The sequence below is a fragment of the Leptonotus elevatus genome, chromosome 3 (genome assembly GCF_054856555.1).
Source record: "Leptonotus elevatus isolate MCC_2025b chromosome 3, RoL_Lele_1.0, whole genome shotgun sequence".
NCBI classification, from domain to species: domain Eukaryota; kingdom Metazoa; phylum Chordata; class Actinopteri; order Syngnathiformes; family Syngnathidae; genus Leptonotus; species Leptonotus elevatus.
In genome coordinates, this window is record NC_141241.1 from 5597663 (window position 1) to 5625297 (window position 27635).

Below are 27635 nucleotides of genomic sequence, written 5' to 3' on the forward strand. Positions count from 1 at the left end.
CATCAACCTTTTTGAAACTAATTTAGTTTAGTTTTCCAAAGTAAATGTTTGCTAATGTCTTATTTTTATTAAATACCTGCTCCTCAAATATAGGTTAAATGCAGAGGTTGAATTGCATTGTGCATTGTTTATGGGAGATAAAGTATAAATAACTTTATCTTATCATTAAAGTCAAAACGCAGCACTCTGGCTGTCAGATGTTGGCTGGTGAGCAAGCGACAGTTAATTGGGATTATGCCACCTCTTATATTTGCAGAAGTGTGAAAAAATGAATGAGGCCAGCCACATATAGACAGCCCCCCCGACCCCTGACCTATAGACAAAAGTGTGGCAGTTTGCAATTGGAACATTCTGGTAACACAAAATGCATGTGAAAAGTGAACGCTCCCCAACCTTGCATGTTATCTCACTGATGTGATCAAATTTAGCTGAATGAAATTGCTGCTCCACATGCTTTGGTTTTGGTACAAAAAAAAGATCACATTAAATTAGGAGTAGACCCATTGCTAGAGGAGCGCTGTACAATTTAGGATGGCTTAATGGAAGAAATTGAGTATAATATCCATCATCGTGTTCTCAGTAGTCTGTAATCTCTTTAAGATAACAATCATTATGTTGTCATTTAACTCGCCCGTGAAACAGAGACAGGCTGTTGTCGGAGCCCATTCAGCGAGTAAACCTCTTTCCCCAATGCCCGAAGAGACAAAGTACTGCACATTTCGCTGCTTTTCAAGTGTTTCCATCAACAGGATGATTGTGGGGCCATGGATGGCAGTTCAGTGTGGCACTCAAATACCCCTGGAGGGAAATTCAATTCTCACTCTGATATTGTTGCATGAATTGCACCAAATAATAAGAGCAATAATTATTGTATTTATAGGGGCCATTCAAGGTCACCTCACAACATAATAAAAGAAGAAAAAAAGCACACCAATGAAAGAAAAAGAAAAACGCACACAAAGAAGCAGAACACACATTACAGTACAGGCAAATTGAGTTTTGGAGGTTTTGACAGTGATTTAGAAGGAAACCAGCATCCTCCAACAAACAGACAATTTTTTTTTTTTTTTTTTTGTCAACAAGAACGACATTTAGATTATTGACCCTGCGGTCCACAGCAAGCTTCTTGAGAAGCTTTTAGAAAACTCTTCTTCCTTTTTTTTTTTTTCTTTGACTGCGTTGGGGGGGGGGGGGGGGGGTGAAGCAAAACATTCTCAACTCTTTTGAGAAAATCATTCTGCTCAACAGGGACTGCCAATTACAATATGACCAATGGCAACATAGCCAAATTGCTTTAAACCATTTAGTTTGCTTTCGATTAATCCAGCTTCAGCTCCAATTAAACTCTTACAATGCCTGCAGATCCGTTTTTCCATTCAAGAGCCCCAAACTGGGTGCAGCACGGGAGGAAAAAGAGAGAAAGTGTTAAGACCAAAAAAATGATCACTGATTTTGCTCATATAATATTTTGTGCTTACTGACCAATAAACAAGCAGAGGTGACGCGCAGTTGGGTTGACAAAACATTGCAATGAAGTGAACAACATCTGGGGAGCATCCTGGCTATGACATCAGAAAGTCGTTAGTGAGCTGTCGGTAAGCAAAGAAATATTTTGCTCAAATTAATAGAAGCAAGAGGTAGACGTATGAAGTTTGCCAAATTGTGTATTAATCTTTAATGCAGCCTTGGTGCAACCTTTTTACTTTGCTGCAATGTGGATGAGAAGTAATTTTATCAAAGTGATGTTTTCTGGCTGCGGGTCTCTAAAAGCCGTTTCCAACAAAGAGGGTATTTCCTCTAATTCCAGCAGTTACGGTCAAGCGTTTTTATATTTTATGTTCGCTTTAGGGGAATTTTTATGTGTTCCTCCTTCATTTCTTATCGCAGTTGCTTAAAAGAACTGCCTGCCCTTCCCATTGGTCTCATTTCTAACAGATTTCCAAATGAATTAGCAATGCATTCTTCAAGAGGCCAAAAAGAAGGGTGGCCCGGTGGGTGGTGTCTGGTCGGTGCTGGATTTCACCTTCCTTGGTTTTCTTTGGTCCCCTCGGGTCCCCTCGGGTCTCCTGACGGCGGTGTTCGGTTTAGGTGAACGGTATGGGATTTTTTCTAATAGGTTTTTGGTGAGCTAACAAATACACGCACGCATGCACGCACGCACGCACGCACACACGCACATACACATACTCACCCACATACAAAAATATATATATATATATATATATATATATTTATTTATATGTATATATATATATGTGTATGTATATATATATATATATATATATATATATATATATATATATATATATATATATATATATATATATATATATATATTTAAAAAAAATAATAATAAAAAAAATTATAAAAAAAAAATAAATAGCAATGATGATGACATTTCCGAATGAACAATACTGAGCTCTTTATAAAAGAAAAAAAAAAGAGAATAAAAAAAAAGAAAAAAAGAAAAAGAGGCCAAAAAGAAAAAATGTTGAGCTTTGTCTACATTGTCTACGACTTAATTGCTTCACTCCCACGCAGTTGAATGAAGACAAAATACAACACAGGTGCGAAGACACCAATTATAGTGAACCGCTTCTTCATTGTCGGGCGAGGCGTGATTTGTCAAAGTCTCAAGCCATTTGTGAGTTTGCTGCATAGTTGACTACGTTGTTTGCTCACGTGTATGAAGACAGAGGCTGATGCTGGTATCATATTTATAGTCTTGTTCCAAAAGACCGCAGCATGATTTTATGTTGACAATACCATCAAATTCTGACTGAGTTGGCACAAAAACTTCCTAATAGATTTCCTGTCTTATCTGTTCGAGCTTAATGGCCGTCAGTCGTTCACACCCGCTGCTGTCATTTTTGTGTGGCTTCTCTGTCTCACATTTCAAAAAACCTCACTGAGACAAACAAAGTTCAAATGCAGAGAAATGAAACGCACGTCTGTTGTCGGCATAGGCTGCTGCGGTAGTTTCTGTCTCGGTCTCGTTTTCCTCTTCCGTGTCTTCGCAGATTTTTTTTGTCCGTATAGCTGCTACATAATAAAAGTTGAAATAATAAAAGTTTATGGAAGTTTTTACCTTTTGAAGTAATACTGTATATACTTAACATTATGTCTGACAGAAGCATGTGCAAACAATCTGAGGCTTTGGGTTGAGTCTATTTTGAATAATCATTTTAATGGGCGACACTGAGGGATTAAGTCACTTTGCGCTTTCTGTCAGAAATCAACTGATCCTTCCTTCCTTTCCTGAGTCTTTCCTTTGGTCTCTTGAGGTCTCCCTGATTTGCTGGAATTTAGATGTTTCTGGGGTCGGTGAAAGATTCTGGTTGGTAACCCGGTGGGTAGTAGGTGATGTCTGGTCGGTGCTGGATTTCACTTTCCTTTCTTTTCTTTGATCCTTCCTCGGGTCTCCTGACAACCTCACAACTCTCGATGGATTCTGAAGTATTCGGTTTAGGTGAACGGTATGAGATTTTTTATAGGTTTTAGGTGAATTAATGAGTACACACTCACATGCACGCATACATGCACCCCCCCCCCCCCACACACACACACACACACGCACATACTCACGCACATACAAAGAAAAAGAGGAAAAAAAAGAGCGAGACAGAGAGCAATGACGATGACATGTCTCATCGGTAAGATTACCGAATGAACAATAATGAGCTCTCTCTAGAAAAAAAAAGAAAAAAAATAAACAAACTGATTTTATGTTCCAAAAAATGCTGAAGTTTAAATAATAAACCAGGCAACAAGGTGGATGAGATCTATTTTTCTTATGAGCAACTACAGTTAGGTATGAAACCTATTCATTAATTGCACAATAACACTCTTGCATCTTATAGAACAAGGGTGGGCCCACGGGCGCCATGCGGCCACTCTGAGTGACACCTTGTTCCATTTTCTAAAATAAATAAATAATTAACTTTTTGACCGCCATAAACGTTATAAAACGTTTAGTAAAAACCTACGGAGGGGCGCCGAGGACGTTAAAAGACGTTCACTATGTTTTTTTTGTTTTTTTTGGGAAACGGGTGGAGGAAAGCCTTGGGCAGCTGTGTATCAAGTATCAAGCAGATCTAGTTAGTTTAATGACTCGTTGTGGCCCCTAGATGTCAGCGATGACTCTCTTTGGACAAGATTGGGTGGGCCGCCCACCGTGGGCGTCAGTAGAAGACGTGAGGCGGGGCTAGAGTGTTGAGGGGACAATGGCTGATGATGCAACAATGGCTGATGAAGCAACAATGGCGACCGGTTGCAAGCAGCTCACGCTTGAGCATTTTTTTCAAAGACGGAAAGCATCGATCAATACAGCATACATTGCCAACAACATATAAGGGAAAGGCAGTGTAATTTGAGGCTGGGCAGCTTTGAATATTTTAATGTCTGGTTAATAATCTGTCAGTCAACCTGTAAGATTAATTATCTCTGAATTCTGTCATGCATTAGTCAGTAAAATACTACTTTAAAATCCAAACACATCAGAGCTAATGTCACTGCTGACTTTGATGGCAGAGAAATGTCCTCACGTGAAATTGAATGAACTAAACCTGTTGGTATTGTATGTCGAGACTTTGTCATGGATTGTTCCAGTCAATACCACAAAGTTCTTAAACAAATATATATATATATATAACTATAATAAATACCAGTGTACTTGCAGCTGGCATTCAATCTTACTATGACTTCACAACTTTCCAACTAAATGGGGAGCAATTTCCCATTTGGGCCCTTTGGACCCAAACCGGTGATTCGTCAAACGTGTCTGCTTTACCCCCTGAGGAGTTTGTCTGCCAGGATGCCACCGCCTGTTCATCATCCAGCTGTTGGCTCGCGCTTTCCCTGTACAAAGTTCGCACAACACATCATCCAACCTGGGAAAGAAGGTGACAACCTTGCTTTGCCACAGCACAGGCTTTTCCTCATCTGCACTGATAGGCTGGCAAATTGAAATAAGTGTCAGCGTGACTAAGGAAATCCATGTTGGCAAATTATTGATCATTGTGTGCAAAGCTAACCTTGCAATGCAATCTTATTTGCAGTTATGTTTTCTCCTTTTATTTTCATTTAATAATCCCACTTTTGTGATATCTTATTTCCCATTTATTTAGTTGTACTAATTAACTGGCAATGTAAGAATTTCTGCACTTAGTTCATAGAAAACAATCTTTACTGTACTGGAAAACACCGTAACCAACTTAGTTTTCAAGTTGCTTTGAAAGTTTACCAGATAAGGAGCCATCTGTTTGTGAAGCCCTTTCCCCAAATGGAATTTGTACCCTCGGGATAAGACATGAAACCGGCCGGGTTTGAAACATCCATCTGTGCTTATATTAGGCAGGCCATGGTTTGTTTAACATGAATATGCTGCGTGAAAACGTCTTCCCCGTTGAGGATCCTCTAAGTTGACAATAATAGTAAGAATAAGAACGATTTCTACTTAGCTCTCATGATGTGTGACGTGCATGGTGTATATTTGTTGCTACACTAAAAACATTTGGGTCAAACCCAAATTAGGTCAAAAAGAAACTGACCCAACTTTTTGGGTAATTTATTTAACCCCCCCCCCCCCCCCCCCCCAAAAAAAAATTAATAACCCAAATTGTGGGGTTATTTATTCAAGACAAAAGTAACCCAACTTTTCGGGTTGCATGTTTATCCCAGAAACTGAAATAACCTACCCTTATGGGTTATTGAACATAAAAATAACCCAACTATTTAGGTTATTTATTCAACCCAAAAACTTGGGTCAAATGATTAAATCACGAAAACAACCATTTTTTTTATGTTGAGGAGGAAAAAAAACAACGGGAGGCGTCAAGTCATCCGTGTTGGTTGTGCAAAACAACCCAATTTTGGGGGTTGCGTCGTAGGTTATTCATTTGGCCCGACTTCTTGGGTTCAGCTTAGCAATACCTGAATAACAGAGTCTACAGAATGTCCACAATTTGAACCCGGCTTTTCCCTCAGAGCTGAGTATCAGTGCCATTTCCCATCTTCACTAAATCAGTCACTCTCATCAGTACTCCGTTCTTCATCTCTTTCCCCCCACAGAGCCCACGAAGGGGACGACGCGTCTCTGCGTGCCTTTAATGTGCCAGCGTCGAGCAACTCAAACTCAGTCTTGAAAAGACTGAGCGTTTGTTTCTCCCTGGGAAACGCTACATCTCAAGATACACACCCCATTGCTACATTTTCCTTTGCAAAGGAGAAAAAGAAGAAAATACTATTCTCTTGATAACTCTGCCCAAATTTCTGTGACAACTTGCTCCTTTTTAGTTTTCGACAAAAATTACAGTCTGGTATTGAACTATTCCTTAAGAGAAAAAGATGTACGATTTTAAACCCATTGCAATCACAACTGTACAGGCAAACTAAGTATTTTACCCTGAAACCTCTCTCTGATCTTACTGCTGAGGGTCAATCTTCCAAACATATTTAATATGCTCAGCGTCATGGTCGGAGTCCTGCGCCCTGTGGCTCTTAGAAATTTCTCTCTGCACATATTGCCTTGACCCTTGCTTATGCATGTCAAAGATTGAACCCCCCCCCCCCCCCCACCCCAGAAAAGCATAAGCATCAACCTCTCACACCTTCTTTTTAGCTAACTGCTGGAGTTATCAGAAAACCACAAACAGATAGCAAGGCACACTTGAGCAAGAGGATACTCCGGCGCCCGGGGATCTGTTCAGAGAAAGAATCTACAACTCTCCTCTCAATCCTTTCTGGAAAACCTCATTGCCTTTATTTTGAGTCCTGCAGAAAGAAGTGTGGCGTTGAAACATTGATATTTTCATTTGTAGTTTATCTGACTGCAAAATGAAGTTTTCCAATGGAAATCATTACATATATTCATCTCAATCCACCCTTTTCTAATACATGGAATATGCAGTTGTTTATACTGTCTGGATTCCACATGACGCTATGCAGTTCATACAAACATTATTGTCATATTGATCAATACTCAGTACAAGGATTTATTTATTTTTGAAAATGCCTTTCTGACACATTATGATTCGAATGGATCGTTTAAATATGCCGTATTGATATAACATAAGTGTGATGAGTTCAAGTAAAATAGCCAAGCATACCCTGCTCTGATCAATACTGCGGCTGGTTATTGAGGTCATCGCCTCCTGGTGGAGAACCAAACTCACATCAGAATGTCTTTAACCTAATGATAGTATTTGTGCTTTGGTCTCCAGATTACAATTAGTACCCGAGGCCTGTCTCCCGCATCGGCATTTCCTCAATTCGATTCACGCTTAATTTTGAAATAGTAGTAAAGTCGATTTCTAAACGTTTACTAGAAACTGTGTAAATTTTATGTCATAGCTACAAACAATAATAAAATGCAAATGTAAATCTGACGGTGTCAATCAAAATGATTATTTTTATAGAGCATAGTTCTTTTTGATACTCATTCGATTGTTCCCGAATTTTTGGCTGGTGAGCGTACATTGTTTCACTTCGGGGTCTAGCAACAGTTTTCTATGATGGGAGCGGACATAAAACTCCCCTCAAACTCTGAGGACATAAAAGAAAGGAGAAGTCTCTAGAGAAGAAATTCAGAGTCAGCTCTTCTCTTGAGACAGCTCGCTGTACAATGTGAGCAGAAAAGGAAAAGAACCTCAGAACAATTGTTAGAAATACAAACGTAATGGGATTATAATTCTACATGAGGATTATTTTGGCTTGAATGCTAATATAGTAAATCCAATAAGCACAAGAAGTGGTTACATAGAAACACTCGATAAAAGCAGATACATGCAGTTTAGTATTATCATGTTACCGTATTTTCTGGATAAGAACACAAACTTGTATATTATTCGCACCTGAAATTTGTCTTTGCGCTCTTATTTTTTGTGTGTAAATAGAACTTCTCTTATCTTGCGGACAGTTTTGACTGTCAACATTCGAGCTGTCATGACCGTAGAAAGTCCCGGATATGTTCCGACATTTATTGAGTGGCAAGTGTCGTGAAATGGCGAACAAATACTTGTACTGTACTTGTTGCCATCTGGGGTACCCAGTTTGACATGGGTTAAGGCATTTTTGTTTTTTTATAAATTGCCGTTTCCTTGTTCCTAAGTGTTGGTCCCTATAATAGCCCACCTCGAATTTTGGATGAATGATTTATTTTAATTAAAGTTTTTAAGCAAAAACTGTGTGTTACTCTCGATAAATTACAGGACGATAGGTTGCTACTATATAAATTAAAATATTTACAATAATTAATGTGTCCAATTTCGTTGCGTTCTACAATGACAATAACATATATTGTTATAATTCATAACAAGGTTGTTGTTTCTTATTAATTCCAGCAGCAAACGGATCCCACTCACTTGACATTTGTCTACTTGTAATAATGGCCAAATGTGATTCTGAATTTGGCTGAGGCTTGTGCTCGAATAAGAAAGATGAAAGACACTAGCTAAGGGGGGATTCAGGAAATGCGGTTAGGAGGAGCTCAACGTTGATTAAGAAACATACTGTATTATCAAGCGTCCTGGGGATTAGTATCATTTATATTTAAAGAGTAAATGTACTGTATTCTATTCCAGTATTCTTCTTAAATGAAGCTTGAAACCGAAAATGGAGTGGGGATGGGGGGGGGGGGGTTGCTCTTTATGCTGCAGCCAGGGAAGAGTTTTCATTGTGAATTGTACAATAATCCAACTGCAGTGATTGTTCACTTGGTTGGCCAAATTCATTTCATCATGTTGTGCACAATTGGCTTATATGAAACGTATAAAATATTTTCTGCAAAGCTTCTTTCTTGCACAGAAGTCCATCAATCTGCTGCTCAACATTTTGATTGATTATGCCTAAACTCTAATTATAAACTCGTTGCATTCGCATATATTTTTCAACTCTCCATCTTCAGGGGTGCAGTAAGTGAGACAGCAAATTAAAAATGTATGGAAAACAGGGAATACACGAGACTAGAAAATCCAATATTTTGTGGTTTGAACTGAACTGCAGTCAACGTTTTTTAATTTTCATTCATTTTAACTTACTACAACTAGTTAAAATCAAACGAGCTATTTTTTGCTTGGAAATTATAACAGTTGTAGCACATCTCTTGTATCGGATCTTAATTGGCTCGTGACAGTTTCTGAGACTGGTGATCCGATGAACTTGTGTTATCATGATATCAGACGCAACAGTAACAACATCTGTTCATGACGGGTCCCCGCGTTTTTACCCTCATGTTCGCTTCTCGCCCACTCAAAACTTCGTGCTGAGTCCAGATGGAATCAGTCACGGGCGAGCACTTGTTCCAAATATTCAAGCCGAAACCCCGCGTCTCTCTTGTAAGAATCAAAGACAAACACAATATGGATGCAAGTGGACAAGACAGGTGGGAAGAAAAGCAAATGCAAATTCTCTTGATGGAATAAATAACAAAAGAAGTGATGCACGTACCTGCCGGATATATGTCAAAATATTCTTACAGAGATGACAGTTTTGTTTTCTGCTACATTCTGTTGTGTTGCATTTTGTTACCATATTGACTTGGTTAATTACGCAACACTTCCAGTGTTTCTAATTTGATGCCATTCAGTCGTCTTGGGGACTGAAAATGGTCAAAGGCTACGGAGCCCCTAAGGGTGACATGGTAGGAGAAAATAATAATAATAATTTGCGTTCCCTTGCATTCTCTCGCAAAAAAAATGCATTCCCTTGCAAAGATCGCGTTCCCTCGTAAAAACGTTTGCGTTCCCTCGCAATAAATGCGAGAATGCAGTTTTTTTGCGAGTGGAGTGTGTGGACGCCTTATTATGTATTTATTTATTTATATGCGTTTATGTACTTTCGGGTCAGTTTTTGTATAGTGTAGCGAATGCGCGGGTGAGAGGCGGCGGCACCGTAGCACAGATATCTACAGCAGTACCTTTGCAAAATTAAATTAGATTAAGCTTTCCCACTCCTGTAGACGCGCCATCCTCGTCGCTTTTGGTCACACTTAAGTTGACCAGGAAGTATATCAACTTGTTTAAAAAATAAAATAAAAATAAAAAAATAAAATTAAATAAAAATGCCCAAAAAAAAAATAAAAAAAAATTTTGCAATGGGGACGCAAATACTGCAAGGGAACGCAATTGTTTTTCTTTTTTTTTTTGCGAGGGCATGCAAAGAATGCGCGAGAACGCAAAGTTATTTTTGAGGGAACACAAATGATTTTTCCCCCCCCGTAATAGTGACAAGACTATAGTGACTTTTTATTGACAAATTGACATGCTGACTTATTCACATGATAAACAACAGATGGTTTCCATAAGTCCATTTCTTAGTCACAAAGTAATGCAGTCACCTCAAGAGCAAGATCTTGGATACGTTTCCTCTGCAGGGTGCCCCGGGCCCTGAGATAGGGTGAGAAGCTCATTCATCAAAATAGAGCCGCTGCTGCCCCCTGTGTCAATTAAAATGATCATTTTGAGAACTCTTGTTTTGTATCTCTCAAGATTGCGCAGCTACACGCAAGTTAGCCAGTGAATGTTTTTGTTATCGTTCTATAATGCAGCAAACCGCCTACGAACCAAACCAATCCGTCTGACCCTTAAAGCCTTCCACAAGTAAAGTAAATATCAAGGTAATGTAAATTCCTGTGCTCTGTTTTGGCCTGCGGCAGGTGATTGACATCAAAGAGAAACTGAAGGTGTCCAAAAGGTTCTGGTCCAATCTACCAGATGACATCTGCGCCGATGGCAAATTGACAGAATCTGATGAGGAGCAGTGTTGGAATAGTCACACCAAGGCCAGGTGAGGACTTTTGTGACTCTTTAGAACCGTAGTAAAGCGAGGCCAGCTGTCTGGTTACCGCGCTTTGCTAGGAATTAAAGTGGCAACACCGTGTTACTAGATTAACTCTCCCTCTAAAAGTACAATAATTAGTGCTTATATGGAGAACTGCTACACGCGCCAAGATTCCAATACCCGGAGGAGTCTGAACTTCAGTTATTACCACTGCAGTGTGGAGATCACTGAGCTGTGCAGAAGATCGGACTTGCTGCTTCTTCCTTTGACAGCCAACCGGAAAGACAGGCTGAATATTTTTACCACACTATACCCTTTGCCCCCCCCTCCCCGCAAATAACAAAATCACAGATGGTGCAATAAAAGATGTTAATTCCCTTGCTTGCGCCAGCACTGTTTTTAAACACCACTAAATCTGGAAAGGGAATCAATTGCTTTGCAACAGTAAAACCTCATTAACAGTCAAGGCATGAGTGGACGGTGTATAATGGAATCATCTACATATAATTTTGCTTCATCACTAACAAGGTGTGCTTTATTTACATGATTTTGCTATAATAAAAAAAAAAAAAAAAAAAAACTCCAGTTGTTACTTTCTAGTTAACGACCAATAACAGACCTTTCAATCAAACGTGATACGACATTTGCCAAAATCTGTTCTGATATTTTTTTTTTAGGTATTTCCCAGAGGTGGTGAAGGAAGGTCTCACAAACCAGGTGAACAACCCAGAGGTGAACTTGGACATCACCAGGCCAGACACATTAATTCGGCAACAAATAATGGCACTGCGGGTGATGACCAATAAGCTGAAAAATGCATACAACGGAAATGACATCTACTTCCAAGACTCCAGTAAGCGTTGCTATCATTATACAGTATATATATATTTGTTGTTGTGCATGTATGTTTATAATACGATGCGCGCACGTGATGTGCAAACACGTGCGCTGATTATTATATGTGAACCACCGCTTTCAAATGAGGATGTCAGCTTTTTCATCACACGGCAACACATCATGCATCTCCGAAAAAGGATGCCTCAGTTTAAAATGAGGCGAGAATGGCATCATTAGGTTAACGGATCGCCATTGTCGCGGTGACGCAGGCAATAGTACATTATCTCTTGTTTATCAAGAAAAACTTGCCAAGAGAAGTGAGAAGAGACAAAATAAATTGGTTGTGGTTGTTACGGGAATAACAAAAAATACAAAACAAGGAGTGTAGTACAATTGTCTTACACACGATTTGGGGGACATTTAATGTGAATTAATCACAACAGGATGCAGTGTGGATCTCAGGATCCTCTGTGAATCCTTTTTCATAGATTATGTGTACTATTTTCAACTAATTGCACCTTGTACATTCATTCAAATTTGGTTTCTGTTTGTTTTGTTTTTCCAATATTAGTATATTCTTTTTCCGTCCTTCCTTGCTTCCTTGCATCCTTGACACGTTAAGAGCAGGACCAATTCAACTTTGTTGTATTGGATCTAAATGTCCCCAAGCAACACAGCCAAAATGAGACGGCTCTTTGCTTGGATGCGGTTTCAGCCGATGCTTTGGATTCATTCCGTTTTTTACAGGTTTCCACTATTTTAGGCAAGTCTAAATGAACAATTGGGTTTATAGATTCCGAAGGATATTCTGCCTAATGTATATGTTGTTCAGCCCTGCCTATATGACACGCACTTTTGTCATCATATGTTTTGGCGAACCAAGACTTTCCAGTCAGACACGGGAAAAGAAAAGTATCAGCAAGATGGCGACGACCACAGAGGTCGTTTTTTTACATGCCTCAAATTACGACCGATCGTTACGTCATGTAAAAGTATTTCCCCCATCACAAACAGGACGCCGCCATTTTAAATGTGGTAAAGATGACATGACTATGCGCAGACCAGTCCAACGTGTTGTTCCTCCTGTCACCATAGGGGGGAGCTGTCACAGAATAAGCTCTGAGCGGTCATATTTTCATACTTGGAAAAAAACAACCAAATTGAAACGACTTATTTTTATCGCTTCAGTTGGAGGACATGTTTTCAAGATGTGCTAACATTCGCCACACGAGTCAAAATGAACGCGCGCTTTCTCCATCCAGGTGACGAAGGCAGCAGTTCCGGCAGCGGCAGCGGCTGCTCGGACAGCTGCACGACCGAGGCCGTTCACGTGGGATCCGAAGCGCCTGTGATCGGGGCCGACAGAAGCGACGTACACACGGCAGCGGCGGGCAAGACGCTCTCCCACCGACCGTCGCAATTACTATTGATGACCGCCCTCGTAGCGTCATTCGGCGCGACGCAGCCCAGATGGAGATAATACGCGAGTGTCGGTTGCTCACTAACTACTATGCTGCTGCATACAGTATGTTGAAGCACGTTCTACGGCTGCTCCCTCACCAAGACCTGTAGAAGCTTCGGGAACACACCCCCTGTTGAGAGTGGCTGACTGTGTGCTAGGACTGAAATGAGTACAGTGCTGCGTCCTCGTCATCCCCAGACGAATGCTCGGTGACGAAACTGAAAAAGCTTTCGCCTCTGAACAAAATGGTGGCCGGGGCGTTCACTCAATTGTTTTGGAGTACGTTTTTAAAAATGAGCGCACATTTCGGTGTTTCTGCCGGTTGTTTTCCAGATAATGAAGGAATGTGTTTTTCTTTTCTTTGGACAGTAACTTTGCGACTGTGTTCAGTTTGGACAGAAAGGAAAAAAAAATGCTTACTGTGTGCATGCAAGGAAATAAGGCTGAGATATGCTTTGTTTATCCATTTCAATGCAGGCTTTTAAAGCTTTTGGATTTTAGTGAATTGATTATATATCAGTAGGTCAGATTTTTCATTCAGACATATCTGGCTTCTGGCACATGTGCTCTCCAAAATAGGGCTCTTGGGGTGCACCGAGGAAAATGCTTTACACAGATATGCTTTGGTGGCTTGATTCGTTTTAATGATACAAGAAACACTAATCAAAATACCTCGGTTTTTTTTTTTTTTTTCCAATCATTGGAATTTTGGTATCAAGCTGCACCTAGCTTTAATTGTTATGTGTTTCCTTTACAGTTTTTTTTGGTTTAGGAGACGAATAACTATTTGCTTAAATACGTGTCACCTATAAAAGAAAGGCAAGAAACAGCAGAATGTCTTAAATTGCCAGTGACCAGCTTTCGGAAAGAAAAAAAATCTATCCATGATATATTATTAACTTGCTTCGATTACACCGGGGAATAATTTGAAAAAAAAAAAGTTCAGTTAGATTTGTATGCTGATAACAACTAAAAATTGTGTGCTGATTCCTGAATTGCAGTTCGTTGTTTTTTTCTAGCACGTCAAATTGTTAACCCACACCTTACCACCTGGATAAGCAAAATTCCACCGATTAGCTGTAGAAAGACTGTAGCAAGAAGAGCTAATTTTACGATTGGACTCATCTACAGCTACGTGGGAACTTGTTTGTGCAGTCACAATTGAGACGATGAGAGATGTGTGCAGCTCCTAATAGCACAACACTAGCAATATCTGCTGAAAGCTAGCATAGTAGGAATTAAGAGAGTTAGTGCTGGTTATTCTGTTAACCTGTAAGTTAGATTTCGTTTTTGCAGTGTTTTTAGTTTTCAAAGCTTGTAACTATTCTATCCTAGTGGTTTTTTTTGGAGGGGGGGGGGGGGTTAAACAAGACTCCTAATACCTCAAAAACTTGACGTGTTAGAGAAAAACTGCGATCAGTTTTGAATTCCGTGCACAAAAATTTGTTAAATTCAGATGTCAGGCCTAACGCAACAAAAATTGTGTTCCCCAGTGTTATTATTTGTTCTTAGAAGCTCGTACACCATATATCAATTGTGGCCTCCTTTAGAAATTCTCTCATGTTTACTTAACCGTCAGACCGCAGCTTCCAAATATAAGTCAGCGTTATGCTCTCTGCACAAATCCACAAAGCCGTCAATTCGATACTAAGCTGAGCGCCGACGTACGTTACAGTGATGTGCTGCTAATCAAACGACTAAGGTCACTCCACATTCCTCTGTCTATCTCTTACAGACTTTGACCTCAACATGATATAAAAGCTTATGTGCCGTGGCCCATAACGTATCATTTTTGTGACCTTGGGTCAAAAAAAAAAAGCCAAGTTCCAGACATGATGCAGGGATGCCAATAAAAGAGGGGCAAATGTTCGCAGTCGCGCGGCGGAGTCACGATGATGCAGTGTGTCGAAAGATAAATACCTGAAAAGTCAGTCTCTTTTCTCAGCGGAGACTTTTTCCCAAAGCCTTCCCTCTCGAGCGAATTAACAGCTGCAGTGAGCTTCTCAAACAGATTACACGTTCCATGTAGCGGCCATGGAACATTACTCCTCTCCTCGCTGCTCTCCAGAGGGAGAAAAAGCACTTTTCCCTCACGGCCGTTGCCCTTAAAAAGTTCTTAAACGCAAATGATGACAAGCACAACGGAAATGTGGCGCTCCTGTTGTCCTCTCAAATCAGCAAATATTTGACGACTCATCCATTGAGACAACATTTGCAGCTAATTAAAAGTATTTGTGTTTGACCATATGGTTTACCGAAGAGAGTGCAAAAAAAAAAAAAAAACGAAAAGTCTGGAGTCCAGGACAGACAGAGAAGCAAATGAATTGTGTCAACTCGTTGTGTGCAGAACGTGCATTAGCAGGAGGTGACCAGCAGCAAGCTCAGCATGGTGCAATTGAATCAGGGACAAGACTCTCCAGTGTGAAACTGTGAGCCATACGGAAATAGATGAGCAGAACGTTGCATAGTTGGGGGACATGAAGCTCAAACTGCTTAGAAATGTTTATTTCTCAGCAAGTGCGCCACTCGTTTAGAATCTTTCGTCAGCTCTATGAGAGAGTGATGTCTAATGATATCGCAGCAATTTAGCCCCTTCAAACCTGCATTTTTTCCTGCTGGGCACCTTTTTTTGTTTTATTTTTTGCAGATTTGGACTTTTTCCAACATGTGTTTTTATTTTTGGTTTTTTTTGGGGGGGGGGGTTATCTCATGTTTTTAGTTGTTATAGCGGACTCCAGGATAATATGGCTGTAATGTATTGTAAGCATACCAAGCTTATATGCAAAATTTTTAACATCAAATCAACTTCAAGATCCAATCATGAACCAGAAGTGTTGACATCATCCAAATTATTTTACGTTTTATTTGTTTTCGACACGTGAATATGTCATGTCCACTGCAACCATCTTTGGGTTTGAAGGGGTTAAATGGGAAAACATTTAGATTATCTACGTGCGCAAACGCTGACTGAATTTCAATTGTTTGTGACAAAAATTATTTTATAGGAAAAAAAAAATCGCCTTTTTAGATTCAAGCGTTTATACAATACATTCTCAGCCAAACAACAAAATAACTGGCCTCTTTGTGACTGATTAGCTAATAATCACTTCTGAACTAAATCATATAAAATACTCTACTTTTTATTTATGCACAGCTCAAGGCAGAGCTCGATTGGCACAACAACAAAAATCAGCCCTAACATTTGGACCCGCCCACACCCACGCATGCTCGCTGAGAAGTCATCGTTTGTCATACTCGGCATCCACATTCAGGATCTCATCAAATCAAATTGACTCATAATGCAAACAGGTTCAAGTCGAAGTAAAAAAAAAATTAATAATAAAAGTTTTGCTGAGCTTCATTTACTAGATAAAGCCGTTTTATTTGCCGTTGCTCTGCTTATGCAGTAGAGTTTTTATATCTCATGCAGTTGCCAGCTAGCAGCCAATCAGGGCCGACACCGTTTTTAATACTGCGATTAATGGGCCCTTCATTCAAATCATGTCTAAAAAAAAGCACAATGACACAAACATCTCTTCATTCTTCACAATTTAAACACTGCTTTTGCTGCTTAGGTTTATTTCCGCTTGTATTATGAATGTGCTGAGCAAGGTTCTGGGTATGTCTTTATTATATTTCATGAAACAATGACTTTGGATGGACTGATACTTTTCAGCCATGTGTGATTGCTATTGTGTGAAAATAATAGATATACTTGACATTCACTGCAAAAATCTAAACGTTCTATTCTAAAGACAGATTAATGGGCCACTACCTTTAAATTGCGGGTCGGTCTCTTGGGGGGTAAAATGGAAGACAATAGTAGTTAAATAGCGTGAGCCCCAAAAGACGCCGGCCCACCGGGCATCTGCACCGTATGCTAGAATGTCAGATCACATCAAAAGTGCTTACTGAGGGTCCAATCAGATTGATATGATGTCATCCAGTACTTTTCCCAATTATTTTTGGCATTTTAGCTCAGTGATAGCATCTCTCAGCATTAGTCCAATTCTTCGGGAATTGTAAAATTTACTTTAATTTAACTAGTCAAAACAAAAAAAATAACAATAATTAACGCAGTTACTGAGACTGAAATATTTAGTAAAAGTCAAATTTGGCATTTTAACTCAGTGATATAATCTCTCAGCATTCACCTATAATCCAATTCTTCAGGAATTGTACTCAAAAGGTCCAAACAATTTTTATTTTTATTTTTTTTGTTGTAAATTAACGCAATGACTATGATTGAAACATTTACCTAAAATGTGGCCCCACATGCTCTCAGCTTTTCTGCTTCAACAGCTGTGTTACGAGCATCTCTGGCTTTACGAAGGCTGCCACTTTTAAGAGCCCAATCAAGATAGTTGCTTGTAAAAAAGAAAAAGAAAAGGAAAAACAACTATTTTTGGTTGACTGAGAATAAGCAAGTCTTTATTGGTGTCCCTGAAATGATGTGAAGAAAAAAAAAGAAAAAAAGAAGTGTTATGAAGTTTGTCCAATCTCCCCAAAGAAGTTGCTTTTCTCCCATTGTGTTGAGAGCGATGTTTGCCCTTTCATTCTGTCTTATGTATTCTCTCCCGACAAGCTATCACAACACTGTCACACATGCGGCATCTTTGTCTGAGATGTTTCAGAGCTTAATTGAATTTGTCTGCGAAACATCTTTTTTTGGTCTCCTTTAGACGCTCTGGCATTTCACAAGTAAAAAAAAAGAAAAGAAAAAAAAAGAGAATATTCTTCATAAGTGACGACAATGACCACTGACTCGAGTTTGTGGGTTTACAGAATGTTTTATGCAAAGTCCTTTCCATTTCGATGTAAAACATTTATTGCACTTTTGCTAAGACATATGCTGTGAGTGTGGTGCTGTACGTTTCATTTGCAAAATCGGATAATCCAAGGAGCACAGCTGCCACTGCACAGTGTTTTAAGTGTTTTGGAACTGAAGTTGTTGATACAGCAGACATGCCTTACCATTTTTTTAAAGTAATTGAATGGATTGCTCGTTTGGCTTTTGTTACTGAAAAGAATAGAAAGTAATATTAAAGATTTTGTTTTAAAAAATGTGCTCATTTGTTTTTGTTTTTTAGGCATATATTACCGTAAAATGTCTTGATGGCGTCTTTGTCTTCTCATGAAATTTTCTTGCAAATTGCACAAAAACTCAAACAATATCAAATATTACACTTCTATGCTGTACATCATTGACTTACCACAAATCCAAAACTACAGATTTTTAGTGGTTAAGGTTAGGAGGATATTTTTTTAAGGAAGCAACTAAACTCTTCAGGTATGTCCATCCATCCATCCATTATCTACCGCTTATCCGAGGTCGGGTCGCGGGGGGGCAGCAGCTTTAGCAGGGAAGCCCAGACTTTCCTTCTCCCCCAGCCACTTCCAGCCAGCTCCTCCGACGGGATCCCAAGGCGTTCCCAGGCCAGCCGAGAGACGTAGTCTCTCCAGCGTGTCCTGGGTTGTCCCCGGGGCCTCCCGCCGGTGGGACATGCCCGGAACACCTCCCCACCTTCCCTCTCCCCCAGCCACTTCAGCCAGCTCCTCCGACGGGATCCCACGGTGTTCCCAGGCCAGCCGAGAGACGTAGTCTCTCCGGCGTGTCTTGGGTCGTCCCCGGCGCCTCCCGCCAGTGGGACATGCCTGGAACACCTCCCCAGGGAGGATTCCAGGAAGCATCCGAACCAGATGCCCGAGCCACCTCAACTGGTTCCTCTCAACGCGGAGGAGTAGCGGCTCGACACTGAGTCCCTCCCGGATGACCGAGCTTCTCACCCTAAGGGTTCAGGTATGTTCATCTTGAAATAAGACAAAGTGAATTCAGTTCAAGAAGAACTTATATATTTCTGCTTTTCCATTTTTAGCACTGATGCAGAATGTATCATGTACTGTAATACAATTCAAAAAAGCTACAAAACTGTGTTTGTCTCCACTTCGAGATTGGCCATTAGCTATGAGGAGAGCTCATTAAATTGTAACTGACAAAAACGAACACAAAAACAGGCACAAACTTACAGAACAGATTTTTCATCTTAACATTTTTGATTTTCACAAATATAGCCTCCGCCGACTCGTTGCTGTCGCAAAGCAAAATAATTTCTAGTATGAAGAAAAGTGACGCTTTTGATCGGTTCTTCCGTAAACTGGGCACACGCTGTGCAAATTCATCATATTTATAACTGGATTTTGAGTCAGCGCGTTTCAGTTTTGAATGAGCATCAATTTCATTTTTGGCTCGTTGCCAGGTGTTTATTGAATAGTGAACAGAAGGGAACGGCATATTTGGTACTCACGACAAGGTGACCATTCGGGTTGGGCAAAATTCAGAATTTCCTAATTCAATTCAGTGGAACAAACTAAAATGACTCCACCCCACAGGATGTTGAATTGAATGTGAATTTGAATGGCAGGAAGTGGATTTGAATTGATTGCAATTCGGAGAAATTCATTCTCATCACATACCAGTGGGAATGAGAGCTTTAACATACGTACATTTTTCTTCCAAATGAAAGTATAGAGGCAAACATTAAGTGCATGTTTAAATGTCCCTGCTTAGCAATATATATTTATCTCAAAGTAATGAAATGATACAATGTTTTTGTAGTTAGGGGCAAGGTGGCCATCAGTAAATTCGGACGGCCGGTACATTTTCGGGTCAGTATCCTATTTGTATCACCAAAAAAGCAAAGTGACCTTTTCTTACTTTCCCTCGACATGGTCATGTTTTTTTTTTTTCATTCATCTTCATTTCCCAAGGTTGGAATTATATAAACAGCAAACATTATTTCACATTATTCATTGGAATTAGCATTTAAGAGTATGTCATCACATACTCTAGCGCGTAGACTCATTAAACTAAATATTTAATGATAAATATTTAGTCCAATTAAATGACCAATTTGCAACCACTGTATATAAACTTCTGCCTTCATTCATTCATTTAAGGGGCAAGGACCTTAACCTAGTCGCCAGTTAATCACAAAACACATTGGAGATAAACAACCATTCACAGTTTCATTCACGCCTATGGGCAATTCGATTAAGCTAACATGCATTTCTTTTTGGAATGTGGGAGGAAAAATGGATTAACCCAAGTGAAGCCACACAAGCGCAGGGAGAACACGCGAGCTCCACAGCGAGGCCCACACGGCTGCCAAATTTCTGCCTTTTCTAAGGAAAATAATGAAAATGTGAATTGAAATGCTGTTCAATTTAAGTTGTAGTTTGCTTCTTTTTTTATCATCTCGAAAAGAGGACATGTCTGCGTAAAACTAGACATCTGCTCACACTAATAAAAGTACACAAAAATTAGGACAACGGGATCCCAACAGAGCCTTCATTTCAATATCATTTTCATCAGACCTTGGAAAAAGATTTGTGTGTTTATATAGAACTGAGCAGGAACCCCCCAGTGGTGCTGCTGGACCTGAATTGAGATGCCACAACAATCAAATCCAAATTTCTGGCTGCATGTCTGTCAAATGCAGCCAAGCTGTCAAGGTCGCAAGGCACCAGGAGCGACGCTTTGTGACCCGCACACAAGGATGGCAACAGCTGGTGACGAAAATACAAAACCCTCCTCCATCATTTAAACCACACTTGAAGCGAGAATGAGCTCTGTGACTTCCTGCTACTTGCACTTGAAGTGAAGATGTTCCCCAAGGCCATGCGTGCTCCTCTCTGCATTATTTGTTTTCGCTTGGTAGTGTTGTAGTGTTGCAATCCTGAACTGTGCTTCTGCGACTTGATCACGCCACACTCCTGCCAAGTACACTTTGTAACATTGTTTTTAATGAAAACAAGTAGACCGTTTGTGTTCGGTATATACTGTAAGAAAAACAAACTGATCACCCAAACGACGCCACGCGCATTGTTTGCCATTTGCCCTGAACAGAAAAAAAGAGAGAGAGAACACCTCTCCAATGTGCCAGACGCCATCAAATGTGAAACATTCGCCCACTTCAGGTCGAGACCCCCGATGAGGATGCCGAGCATGCAGATGCACTTTTAACATTACTGTTAAAAATGCATTTCCATTTTTATGTTAAGTGGGGCTGCTGAAAGTAATTAAAAAGTTTCTTGTAATCTGATTTAGTTACTTATTTGATTACTTGATTTTGAGTAAGTAATTAAGTTACGTTTAAACTCAAGTAAACAGTTACTTTTCTGATTACTTGTTTTAACTAAGTTACTTTTAAACTCAAGTAATCAGTTACTTTGCTGATTGCTTGATTTAACCAACTAAATTAGTTTTTCAAGCTCACTGTGGTCACTAAAAACTTTCTTGTAATCTAACTGTTACTTATTTGATTTCTTGATTTTAAGTAAGTAATTAAGTTACTTTTAAACTCAAGTAATCAGTTACTTTGCTGATTACTTGATTTAACCAAGTAACTAAATTAGTTTTCCAAGCTAACTGTGGTCACTAAGAACTTTCTTGTAATTTAACTTAATTACTTATTTGACTTCTTGATTTTAAGTAATTAAGTTACTTTTAAACTCAAGTAAACAGTTCCTTTTCTGATTACTTGTTTTAACCAAGTAAGTTACTTTTATACTCAAGTAAACAGTTACTTTTCTGATTACTTATTTTAACTGAGTAACTAAGTTACTTTTAAACTCAAGTAATCCATTACTTTGCTGATTACTTGATTTAACCAAGTAAGTTACTTTTATACTCAAGTATATAGTTACTTTTCTGATTACTTATTTTAACTGAGTAACTAAGTTACTTTTAAACTCAAGTAATCCGTTACTTTGCTGATCGCTTGATTTAACCTAGTAACTAAGTTAGTTTTTCAAGGTAGCTGTGGCAACACTGCTGCTAGGTTTCACAGTTTGTAAATAGCCAGCTGCTTAGGCAACAAGAATGGAACTCGGCAACATGAACACGTCTTAATGATAGAATACATTTTGTTAAAAAATATATATAAATCACCCAGACTTAATAAAATCAAGCACTTTCTCACACACACAAAAAAAGGTATGCCAGTCATGTACCCGCTTGTGTTGCAATATTTGCAGCAAATACTAGAAGAAAGGATCATTGTAATGGCAAATTCTCAGTGAAGATTTCTCAAGCTGTCAGAAGAGACTGCTCGAGTCAAACACTGCTGAGATTCACGCAGACAGGTGAAATAAAACCTTAAAGTGTCTTGGTAGGGTGCTGGGCCACCGCGGGCCACCAGAAAAGCTCCACCCTGTCATATATCTGACAAATCTCAAGAACTCTGCGGGAAGGTGGAGGAGGAGAGAGGGATGCATAAAGGAATAGTGAGGGCTTGCAAGGTGGTGGGGGGGGTTCGGGCACCCTTCCTCAAAAGAGTTCTCTTCATTTGGTGTTTTGAAGTCCGCTGTCAATTTCGTCAAGACTCTCCCAGAGGTGTCCAATGGGGTCGGGCGCCGATGACGGCAAAGGCCATAGCATTTAAGTTACATCATCTTCAACCGCATCAAGCCCTTCTTCAAACTCGGCTCTGTGTCACACGTTGTCAGGCGACGCAGAAAAACATCTTTCGGCCCGAGAACAAAAGACAAAAAGCTTTAGTGCAATTCCACATCCATTACATCTAAGTAGCTCCTCCAAACATCCATTTATTCATTTGCACATGACAGCATCAATGGGGACAGCACGACACAGCAGCTCCACATCTGAACCAGAATTATTCATTATAAGCTCTCTTTCTGTATGTACAATTATTTATAGACTTCAATTATGGATAAAGTGGTGAGAAAGGGGCAAACTTCGAGATGTGATGGGGAAAGTTGGGTTTTTCATGAGTCCTATGTAATAATTTGATGCTGCAAAGACTTGTGGCTCGAAGAAGAAATAATTAGGCTTCTAATGTTGATATATTGGGAATGGTTCAGCCACTTTCAGTGAGGCGTCATAACTACAAAAGAACAAATTGAAACAGTTGTTCATGCATTGATATTGCACATATTTTTCCGACCGCTTTCATTTATTTCCTCGACATAGTATGAAGGGATAACAATGATAAAGAAATTACGCAACAGCCGTTATTCGACCAAATTCCCCCGCAGGACAAATAGGCCAAGCAATGTAGCGTGATCACCTGCGGCCAATGACGTGCAAGCGGGGGCGTGTCATCACAAATCATTTGAGTCGGATGCGTGCCTTGACCTCCGCCGAACCCCGGGTTGAGAACTACTGTTTTGGACCATTTTGAAATGCTTATAATTTCGATGAGCTACCAAGCTAATAATTGAGCGTTGAAGTTTTGAGCAACATTGCACATGCATTGCAAACTGAATATTGTAAAGTTAACTTTTTGAAAGTGTCAAACTTAACCGTCTAATAGTCGCGCGGTGAGTTTGTTTGTGTGTTTTATGAAGGGTTTATCTAAAGGTGGCAGCAGTTTTCAATTTAATATTCCTCACTATGACATCAGCTTTGTAAGGAATAGCACGAGCTGACAACTAAATGATTTGGCTGGCAAAGAAATAATTAGTTACAGATTGTTTCTGGCTCAAGAGAGATGTTTCAAAGCAGGTGTCTGTTTGGCTTACAAATGATCCCTCGCTGCTTTTTTATTTATTTTTTATGACTCTGTAATGATGATTCGGCATTTACAAGGCTGATTTACGATAAACCAGTTGACTGACAGCCGAAGGACGATTTTGCAATTTTAATGTTTACTTTTTACATACCGGGATGAGTGAAATAACATTATGGGTCCTATTTTTGCAGACAGGTGCCCGACAATCCCTATGAATCATTGTAGAAAAAAACAATTCATTGAGTTAATTATTATCATTGTCATCCTAAAAATAGGGGGAGGGAGGGGCAGCAGATGAAATGAAAACAGAAGTGGCCCCAGAATTGAACCCTGTGGAATACCATACGTTCTGTTATGCATGTGAATTCATCACATGTGATATACCAATCTCTCTCGATCCCCAGCAAATTCATTTCTGCTTCCTGAATATCACGCATGCCTACGCTATGACTGCCCGGGTTCTAATAGGAATGAGGGGGGAGCCACTTAGACTGTGTTCCATTCTACAATGGCGCAAAAGGTCTAGACTTTCTGTGGCGTCGGATTTGTGACAAAAGTGCCTTTTTAGTTGTCCTTCAACAAACTTGAGATGCATTTGAAAGTAGGGTGGTGACTGTATGAAAGTATCGCAGTCTGAGGACATTGTTAATGGATCCTCTGGTGACACATTTCATTCAGGCAGTCATTGTAATTGCTTTTTACATGACAAAGTAATAGTGTTAGGGCTTTGGAGACGTCAAAAGTCCCTTGGAAATAGACAACTTTGAAATTAAACCTTGCTTTTCAATTTGCACTCCCATAAGAGCGGAGCAATTAAATGGATTTAACCCAGCTCTGTGTAATAAGACATAAATACGTTTCAAAAGAATCAGGTGTTAGGATTTCTTCTTGACAGACTTTAACTGAAACTCATTCTGTGTTCTACTTTATACTCACCACGTGAGATCAGATACGGATGTTTCTCCGACTGTGTGTGTTACATTTTGTGAACTGCTTGCGTTGGCTCACTCCGCTGGGACCGCCGATACGCGCGTGACATTGATCAGAGGCTTGTATTGTTTTTGATGGCATGCTATTCAAACGGATTATATTTGTTCGTAGACATTTTACTACTATTTTTCTCCAAATTAATTGCCACTGGATCAGGTTCTTGTTCAAACAGCATCAGTTACTTCCATGCACATGTTGCTCTTCTTATCACATGAGGTATAACCGGGCTTGGGGAGTAACCGCCGTTACGTAATCAGATTACAAATAAAATGTAACTGTATTCCCTTACAGTTACAGGAATAAAACATGTATTCAGATTACAGGTACATTTATTATTTATTAAAAATGGGGATTACTTTGAGGGATTACAATTTCTAGAGAGAGAGAGAGAGAGAGAGAGAGAGAAAAAAAATCTATCGATCTATCTATCTATGCTTTCAGTGACAGTTCAAAAACAGCATATGGACATCAATCAATCAATCAATCCAATCAATCAATCTATAGCCTATATCCTTTTTAATTACACAAGGATTTTTGCTATTTGTAGGCTGCCCGGGTCCCTATCACCCTAACCCAAATAGCAAGGGCACATTGTATAGAATATATATTGTGGTGATATTTATTTTTATTTTGTCTTCATGAGCATACTCGGTATTGGAGTAATCCAAAAGTAATCCAAAAAGTAATCCAAAAAGTAATCCAAACATAATCCTGTTACATTACTTTAATATTATGGTACTTACGTTACTAACTAAAATTTTTAGCAAGTAACTTGTAACTGTAACGGAATACATTTTAAAAGTAACCCTCCCAACCCTGGGTATAACCGTAGTGAATGCTTTAATGTTGTTGCTTACTTGGCTTCTTGCGGTTTTGGAACAAGCAGTGGTGACACATTGTCCAAGATACAGTCCTGTGTTGAAACTGGGTTGGAGGACTGCCTTCTCGTAGCCACATCACATCAATATTAGAAAATAACTTCATTATTTTATTTTTTTTTACCTTACTGACTGACTTGAACTGTAGATCAAAGGTAGCTATTGTTTACGTTGCACAGTCAACATCCCTGACTTACTACATAAAACACGTGTACCGTTACTGCCAGTGGCACTGAATAATTTAGCATTTTTTAGTTTAGCTTTTAAAGTATTTATTATTTCGATTCAATTTTATTATATTTTCATTCTTGAAACACAAACCTGGAATTGCACACCATTTTCGTTTTGTCTGCATCATACAATACAATAAAAGCTTTCTATTCATTTGTATTCTATTTTGGTACATTACATCTTGGTAAACTTTTGGTCAAACCACAAATAATATCCAACTCGTCTTTTGTCCTGCCTCACATCCGTACTTTGGCCTGTTTTACTGCCGCTTCTCCTCTGTTTTCGTTCCAGTTGATTGTAAATGGTATGATGGAGCGCAGACCACAGCAGGATTATCTATCCAACGAACATGAACACTTCCCAATGACTGGAAATTCCAGTAAGGTGCCTATGTTTAACTGGTGCCACACTCACCCGAACCCGACCTGTGTGGAGAAAAAGTGTAGAAATATCCACGTGTGGACACAGTGGCTTAACATATATCACTTCATTGCATCACATTGCAGTGATACATGCTGACAGTCTGTCATTGTATATTTGCCACACACTATATCTCGAGCTTAACCACGTCCCACTCTTGAATGCTTTAAATCATTTTCTATCATGTAGCTCATGCATTTTTTACTTTTGAACATTCAAGGTTTCCAATATTTTTCTCTTATCATCCTTTCTGTCTGGCTCTGCCGCTGCCTCGCTCTCCCTCCGGATTCGGGATAAAGAGCAGAACAATCCTCGATAGCAGAGAGAGAGATTACCCTTCCTGATCTTTCGACAGACAAAAAAATAGTTCCGCGTAAAACCCGTCCTGAGAGGCTTGCCAGCTCACTGCTGACTGACTGCACATTAGCATGCAGCAATGAGGAGGAAAAAGACGCGTTACCCCTTTTGACCTGCCACTTGACTTCCGAATGAGAGGATACGAGAGAGCCCGTGCTGTGTTCAGACCTGTCACCGCAATGATAGCACACTCGCAAAAAGGACTTGGAAAAATGGAAACCTGCTTCAGCATGTCTAACATTTGCTTTCTGTGCCAGGTACAAAATGCTCTCCCCTTTTCAACAGACGAGACAAAGCAAAAGAGGCTTACAAGCCATAAAGCAGCCAAGATTTGTTGGCTGGGAAATCCAACTTTTGCAGCATCTTGTTAAATATGTCAGCGACGTGTAACTAGCTGATGATACACAGGAAACATAAATCATCGCAAGATAGAGCAATTGTGTCTAATTCTATTTCTATTCACTTGTAATTCTAAACAAGACTAATATCACGTTATTAATGTTTTATGCATCCCACTTTTTTGACATGCATCTCCTTCCACATAATTCATCCGATTCACATCATTCCAATTTCAACATATTCCCAAAATTCACGCCATGGGGGCTAGTATTTTTCTAATGACAAACATTCACAGTTTTCCCAAAATTCCAAAATTTCACCCAAAAATTTGCCATTAATTCCCAATGAGATCTAATTTTCCCAAATGTTTACATGTTTACATCATTCCCATGTGAAAATTAAACTATTGAGCTCATTCAATTCACTTTTGGAGCGATTTTCAACTTGCCTAAAATTTCTACTGACCAAAAAATCAACAGGTTCACTATTGAAATACACGCTACCCCCCTCCCCCCAAAAAATCCCCCAAAAAATCCAGATTAATTCTAAATTACACATTCAACAAAATAGATTCATGTCATACCCATACCAAATTCAAAATGCTTAATTCATTTAATTTACTTTAGGAATGACCTTAGGAATGATTTTTCAATGTCAGAAATTTCCATTTGTCGAAAAAATTCATAAAAATGTAAAAAAAAAAAAAAAAAAAATTCCCACCCCCAAAAAATAAATCCCTATTGATTCCAAATGACTTATTACACATAGCATTCAATACATTCAATATCATTGATTTCACATTAATCTATATCT

At 39.4% G+C, this 27635-nt stretch overlaps 1 protein-coding gene across 1 annotated transcript in view; it reads left to right on the plus strand.

Annotated features, from left to right (window-relative positions):
- Positions 1 to 15364, plus strand: part of LOC147176735 (glypican-6-like) — an 80335-nt gene extending 64971 nt beyond the window's left edge. Inside the window, exons 8-10 of the mRNA XM_086071991.1 lie at positions 10652 to 10782; positions 11454 to 11629; positions 12876 to 15364. Coding sequence (XP_085928117.1) covers positions 10652 to 10782; positions 11454 to 11629; positions 12876 to 13093 — 525 coding nt within the window. The 3' untranslated portion in view covers positions 13094 to 15364. The remainder of the gene's footprint in view (positions 1 to 10651; positions 10783 to 11453; positions 11630 to 12875) is intronic.
- Positions 15365 to 27635: the final 12271 nt, after the last annotated feature.